Consider the following 7,197-nt stretch of genomic DNA (forward strand, 5'->3'; position numbering starts at 1 on the left):
TCTCTCTCTCTCTCTCTCTCTCTCAGTGTGCTAACAGAGAATGGTATGTTAGAGAGCATCGGGGCTTTTGCATTTGCTAACCTCCCCAGACTAACTGAGATGTAAGTATTAGTCCTACAGTACCACAACACAACATTCATACCCCGCTCATACACCATTCTAACATATTCATACCCCGCTCATACACCATTCAAACAGCATCAATGCACCATTCATAAACAACTCAAACACCACTCTCACACCATTTCATGTATCATGTGTGTATTTCAAATGTTGCATGTCTGCTCCAGAACCATCACCAAGTCAAAACACCTGGTCATCATCCATCATCAGGCTTTCATGGGACTTCCGAAACTCAGTCACCTGTGAGTTCCATATCCCCTAAGCCCTAACCCCTCATCCCTTATACCTAACATTAACCCCTAAACTCTAACCCTAATTCCTAAGCCCTAACCTAGCCCTAACCACTACCCCTACTTCAACAGGCTTTCATGGGACAGCCCAAACTAATATACATGTGAGTGCCAGTAAACCCTAACCCTTAAACCCTAAGAACTAATCCTAAATCAGTTGGCTTTGACGGGACTGCCCTGTTTTTCAGGACGATCTGCAACACTGGACTGAGGGTCCTACCTAACTTCTCCCGGATCCACTCCGCCGCCCTGACGTTTCTGCTGTATGTCACCATGCTCTCTTACTCTAGTGTTTGTGAGTGTGTATTCACTAGTTCACATGTTACTGTATTGTGTGGGAAACATGAGCTGCTCCTCTTACAGATGCAGGATCTTAATTTAATCACACTTTTGTACATTTGAATGCACAGTAGGAAATGTTATAATCCACATAATAGTTGTACATTTCCTGTTGCTGTAGCAAACTGGCTCAAATTAAGATTTGTTCATCTGTAGCTGTAGGAGTTTGGTTATTTTCTTTTTTGTGAGTGTGTGTACTCTGTATGTGTGTGTACTCTGTGTGTGTGTGTGTGTGTGTGTGTGTGTGTGTGTGTGTGTGTGTGTGTGTGTGTGTGTGTGTGTGTGTGTGTGTGTGTGTGTGTGTGTGTGTGTGTGTGTGTGTGTGTGTGTGTGTGTGTGTGTGTGTGTGTGTGTGTGTGTGTGTGTGTGTGTGTGTGTGTGTGTGTGTGTGGTGCAGGGACCTGCAGGACAATGTACACATAGTGATTATCCCCAGCAACGCTTTCCTCGGCCTCACCACTAATACCATCGATGAACTGTGAGTAGTAACAACCACACACACAGAGTACACTACCCACACACACACACACACACAGACAGGGGATTGGTGGATAAGTGAACAATTTATCAACCCTGTCTCCCAAGGTCTATATTACACTGTGACCACCATCACACACACACACACACACACACACACACACACGCACACGCACACGCACACGCACACGCACACGCACACGCACACACACACACACACACACACACACACACACACACACACACACACACACACACACACACACACACACTACAGGTACATTTAACATTTAACATTTAAGTCATTTAGCAGACGCTCTTATCCAGAGCGACTTACAAATTGGTGCATTCACCTTATGACATCCAGTGGAACAGCCACTTTACAATAGTGCATCTAAATCTTTTAAGGGGGGGGGGGTGAGAAGGATTACTTTACCCTATCCTAGGTATTCCTTAAAGAGGTGGGGTTTCAGGTGTCTCCGGAAGGTGGTGATTGACTCCGCTGTCCTGGCGTCGTGAGGGAGTTTGTTCCACCATTGGGGGGCCAGAGCAGCGAACCGTTTTGACTGGGCTGAGCGGGAACTGTACTTCCTCAGTGGTAGGGAGGCGAGCAGGCCAGAGGTGGATGAACGCAGTGTCCTTGTTTGGGTGTAGGGCCTGATCAAAGCCTGGAGGTACTGAGGTGCCGTTCCCCTCACAGCTCCGTAAGCAAGCACCATGGTCTTGTAGCGGATGCGAGCTTCAACTGGAAGCCAGTGGAGAGAGCGGAGGAGCGGGGTGACGTGAGAGAACTTGGGAAGGTTGAACACCAGACGGGCTGCGGCGTTCTGGATGAGTTGTAGGGGTTTAATGGCACAGGCAGGGAGCCCAGCCAACAGCGAGTTGCAGTAATCCAGACGGGAGATGACAAGTGCCTGGATTAGGACCTGTGCCGCTTCCTGTGTGAGGCAGGGTCGTACTCTGCGGATGTTGTAGAGCATGAACCTACAGGAACGGGCCACCACCTTGATGTTAGTTGAGAACGACAGGGTGTTGTCCAGGATCACGCCAAGGTTCTTAGCGCTCTGGGAGGAGGACACAATGGAGTTGTCAACCGTGATGGAGAGATCATGGAACGGGCAGTCCTTCCCCGGGAGGAAGAGCAGCTCCGTCTTGCCGAGGTTCAGCTTGAGGTGGTGATCCGTCATCCACACTGATATGTCTGCCAGACATGCAGAGATGCGATTCGCCACCTGGTCATCAGAAGGGGAAAGGAGAAGATTAATTGTGTGTCGTCTGCATAGCAATGATAGGAGAGACCATGTGAGGTTATGACAGAGCCAAGTGACTTGGTGTATAGCGAGAATAGGAGGGGGCCTAGAACAGAGCCCTGGGGGACACCAGTGGTGAGAGCGCGTGGTGAGGAGACAGATTCTCGCCACGCCACCTGGTAGGAGCGACCTGTCAGGTAGGACGCAATCCAAGCGTGGGCCGCGCCGGAGATGCCCAACTCGGAGAGGGTGGAGAGGAGGATCTGATGGTTCACAGTATCGAAGGCAGCCGATAGGTCTAGAAGGATGAGAGCAGAGGAGAGAGAGTTAGCTTTAGCGGTGCGGAGCGCCTCCGTGATACAGAGAAGAGCAGTCTCAGTTGAATGACTAGTCTTGAAACCTGACTGATTTGGATCAAGAAGGTCATTCTGAGAGAGATAGCGGGAGAGCTGGCCAAGGACGGCACGTTCAAGAGTTTTGGAGAGAAAAGAAAGAAGAGATACTGGTCTGTAGTTGTTGACATCGGAGGGATCGAGTGTAGGTTTTTTCAGAAGGGGTGCAACTCTCGCTCTCTTGAAGACGGAAGGGACGTAGCCAGCAGTCAGGTGGCTGGCACCATGGTTTGGGAGGCCAGGCTTATAGTAATGGCTGGATGGAATTATTGGAACGGTAGCAAACACATCAAGCACACAGGTTCTACAGTATGTGTTTTAATACCATTCCATTTGTTCCATTTCAGCCACACACACAGAGTACACACACACAGAGTACACACACCCAGAGTAGCCACACATCTCCCTGGAAATAGGACATTTTCATGGAATGACTTTATACATCGTTCCTCTTACAGACGACTGACCAAGAACGGCATCAGTGAGGTGGAGAGTCACGCCTTTAACGGAACCAAGATACACAAACTGTGAGTCCACACGCCCACACACATACACACACACATACACACACACACACACACACACACACACACACATACACACACGCATACACACACGCATACACACACACATACACACACACATACACACACACATACACACACGCATACACACACGCATACACACACACATACACACACACATACACACACGAATACACACACACATACACACACACATACACACACACATACACACACACATACACACACGCATACACACACGCATACACACACACACATACACACACGCATACACACACGCATACACACACGCATACACACACATACACACACGCATACACACACGCATACACACACGCATACATACATACTATAATGGTTTCTCTTTCTCTCTTTGCTCAGGTTTCTCATGGGCAACCTGCAACTTTCTCATATGCATAATAATTCCTTCAAAGGAGCAGAGGGGCCGGGGTTCCTGTAAGCATGGCTCCACAACGACACGTCAGTGACATCATCAGCTGTCATTTGATTTTGTGTCCAAGTGTTGTTGTCTGTGTGTATTTAGAGACATCTCTCATACAGCGCTGAGTTCCCTGCCAGAGTCAGTGCTGGGTGAAGTTGAGCATCTGTCCGCTGTCTCGGTGTTCTCACTCAGAGTGCTGCCTTCCCTGTCCCTATTCACAAAGCTACGACAGGCTAACCTCACCTACCCATCTCACTGCTGCGCCTTCCATAAACAACAGAGGAACAGGTACGAAGACAAACACACACTCCAAGATAGAATATATCTGTGTGTATTATGTCACATATAAATGAGTGTGTGTGTGTGTCTGTATTTTCGCATTCTTGCGTGCATTTGTCAGGACCTTCCGGATGACCTCCGCGTGCTTTAAACCCGGGGCTCAGAACAACCTCCACTTCTTCATGGACTTCTGTTTAAATTGGACGTCTGTGGCCTGTAGTCCCGCCCCCGATGCCTTCAACCCCTGTGAAGACATCATGGGCTCCGCCCCTCTACGTGTCCTCATCTGGATCATCTCTGTGCTCGCACTGTTAGGCAACACCATCGTGCTGCTTGTGTTGCTAGGTCAGTAAAAAAAAAAAAAAAACGTTTTATGTTTATTAGAAACTCTCAAGCCATTTTTATCGCAATAACTGTTTTTATCATGATACAAATGTGTGAATGACGACAAATTTTGTAATGAAAGCAGTTATAGTATTAAAATATGTTCTTGTGATAAAAGTTGTTACTAAACTTCCCCCTCCCCATTCTCCATTGCTAGGCAGCCGAGCGAAGATGACGGTGCCACGCTTCCTGATGTGCCACCTGTCCTTTGCCGACTTGTGTATGGGCGTATACCTGGTGGTCATAGCAACAGTGGACGTGCGTACGAGAGGTCTGTACTACAACCACGCTATTAGCTGGCAGACCGGGGCGGGCTGTGACATCGCCGGGTTCTTCACTGTGGGTATACTGTAGACCTAGAAGGGGTGTGTGTGTGTGTGTGTGTGTGTGTGTGTGTGTGTGCACCCTAGCCTTCGTATACTGAAGTGATCTGAACGCTTAGAACTGATGCTCTAACAGAGGCGCTATATTGAATGTGCAGGTGTTTGCCAGTGAGCTGTCTATGTTTACTCTGACGGCCATCACCCTGGAGCGCTGCCACACCATCACCCACGCCCTCAGACTGGACCGCAAGCTCCGCCTCCGACACGCCTGTGCTGTCATGGCTACCGGCTGGGCCTTCTCCTGTCTGGCGGCTCTGCTACCCACTGTAGGCGTAAGCAGCTACAGCAAGGTGAGGGATGTGTGATTCTACCTGTTTTTCTACACGTATTATATTGCACAGCTTCTATGCTAATTTGGGTATTGTGTGTGTGTGTGTGTGTGTGTGTGTGTGTGTGTGTGTGTGTGTGTGTGTGTGTGTGTGTGTGTGTGTGTGTGTGTGTGTGTGTGTGTGTGTGTGTGTGTGTGTGTGTGTGTGTGTGTGTGTGTGTGTGTGTGTGTGTGTGTGTGTGTGTGTGTACGTGCCTGCATGTGTCGGTGTGTGTGTGTTTCAGGTGAGTATCTGCCTGCCCATGGATGTGGAGTCGCTGCCGTCTCAGGTGTTTGTCATGTTCCTCCTGCTGCTGAACGTGGTGGCCTTCCTGTGCGTGTGTGTGTGCTACCTGAGCATCTACCTGTCCGTCCGTAACTCCTCCTCCCCCCCAGCCAGTGCTGAAACCCGCATGGCTCAGCGGATGGCCATCCTCATCTTCACGGACTTCCTGTGCATGGCGCCTATTTCCTTCTTCGCCCTCTCTGCCGCGCTCAAACTACCCCTCATCACCGTCTCCGACTCCAAGCTGCTATTGGTCCTCTTCTACCCAATAAACTCATGCGCCAACCCCTTCCTGTACGGATTATGCACCCGGACATTCCGCCGGGACTTCTTCCTGCTGGCAGCGCGATATGGCCTGTTCACGACCAAAGCCCAGGTCTACAGGACAGAGAGTTTCTCCGTCCAGCAGGCTGCATGGATCCAAATGTCGCCCAAAGCCTCCCACGGGACGCTGTGTTAATTGGTTCAAAGCCAAGCCACCGGACCTCTACTGAAACCCTGACCTTTAACCCCTCACCCCTGAACCCAAGACCAGGCACGGGACACTGTGGCCGGTTTAAACAACAACAGCTTCTCTGAGAGGGATGGGAAAAACAGAGTACGCACACACACGTACGTACTCATACACACATGCACACAGACACACACAGGACTCCAGGAGGTGTGCGCAGTGACAGGCTGCTGTTTAATAGTAGCAGATGGCTGTTTAGTAGTGCTTTAGCTAGTGTTTGACTTCACAAATTCACCTGATCGCATCAACATACTGAACCCTCTCTCTGCTCTCTACCTCCTCCCTCTTTCTGTCTCTCTTTCCCCTCCCCCTGTCTTCTCAATATAGAGTAAACACAGTTCAAGATTTGTTAAATGTTTTTAAGAGATATGTAAAGATGTTTTTAAGAGATATGTAAAGATGTTTTTTTGTTTGTTGTTGCTTCCAGACCTGGGTCAGATACAGACACAAAGAGGTGCTTTGTGTTTTTGAGGTGTGCCTAATGTAGGTTAGAAAGTTTGCATTCCATTGAGCAGGGCAAACCAAACCAACGGCAGAAGTATTTTAAACGACTTTAAATGGTTTACTTAACCCAGGTCTGGTTCTTTCATGAGTTGCGTTTATTGGTTGTGGAAAAAATGTGTCTATATGATTTGTGCATCTACTGTTGTTGATAAAGCTCTATGATTGTGCATTTTACCAAGAGTGAGAATGTTACTGAGACTTGGAGTTGAGGTATAGTGTGTCCTGGCTGCACATAGAGAAGCCAAAACGAACACATGAACACAGGCACACTCACACACACATTTTTGAGCAGTTTCTTGTGTTATCAGAAACATTCTGTCCTTCAGCACATCCAGTCTGTTCAAGGACAATGACCAATCCCCCAACCCTTCTGTGTGTGTGTGTGTGTGTGTGTGTGTGTGTGTGTGTGTGTGTGTGTGTGTGTGTGTGTGTGTGTGTGTGTGTGTGTGTGTGTGTGTGTGTGTGTGTGTGTGTGTGTGTGTGTGTGTGTGTGTGTGTGTGTGTGTGTGTGTGTGTGTGTGTGTGTGTGTGTGTGTGTGTGTGTGTGCGTGTGTGTGTGCGTGTGTGTGTGTGGGAGGAGAGGTTACACAGCTGCACTCAGCCCGTTCATCAGGAAGAGGGAAATGGCTGGTAGATGGTTTATCAAACACACACACACTCCAAAGATGTTATTTCAAGGTTGCAG

General features: G+C 48.8%; 1 protein-coding gene across 2 annotated transcripts in view; it reads left to right on the forward strand.

Moving 5' to 3' along the window:
- The window catches only part of fshr (follicle stimulating hormone receptor), a 13,629-nt gene extending 6,943 nt beyond the window's left edge, over nucleotides 1-6,686 (forward strand). For both annotated transcript variants that reach the window (XM_046356810.1, XM_046356809.1), the window contains exons 3-13: nucleotides 27-101; nucleotides 291-365; nucleotides 602-676; nucleotides 1,150-1,230; nucleotides 3,330-3,398; nucleotides 3,798-3,872; nucleotides 3,961-4,146; nucleotides 4,259-4,482; nucleotides 4,679-4,860; nucleotides 5,003-5,194; nucleotides 5,457-6,686. In XM_046356810.1, the coding sequence (XP_046212766.1) occupies nucleotides 46-101; nucleotides 291-365; nucleotides 602-676; nucleotides 1,150-1,230; nucleotides 3,330-3,398; nucleotides 3,798-3,872; nucleotides 3,961-4,146; nucleotides 4,259-4,482; nucleotides 4,679-4,860; nucleotides 5,003-5,194; nucleotides 5,457-5,957 (1,716 nt within the window). In that variant the 5' untranslated portion in view covers nucleotides 27-45 and the 3' untranslated portion in view covers nucleotides 5,958-6,686. The remainder of the gene's footprint in view (nucleotides 1-26; nucleotides 102-290; nucleotides 366-601; nucleotides 677-1,149; nucleotides 1,231-3,329; nucleotides 3,399-3,797; nucleotides 3,873-3,960; nucleotides 4,147-4,258; nucleotides 4,483-4,678; nucleotides 4,861-5,002; nucleotides 5,195-5,456) is intronic.
- The last annotated feature ends 511 nt before the right edge of the window (nucleotides 6,687-7,197 follow it).

The sequence above is a fragment of the Oncorhynchus gorbuscha genome, linkage group LG07 (genome assembly GCF_021184085.1).
Source record: "Oncorhynchus gorbuscha isolate QuinsamMale2020 ecotype Even-year linkage group LG07, OgorEven_v1.0, whole genome shotgun sequence".
In the NCBI taxonomy this organism is placed as follows: domain Eukaryota; kingdom Metazoa; phylum Chordata; class Actinopteri; order Salmoniformes; family Salmonidae; genus Oncorhynchus; species Oncorhynchus gorbuscha.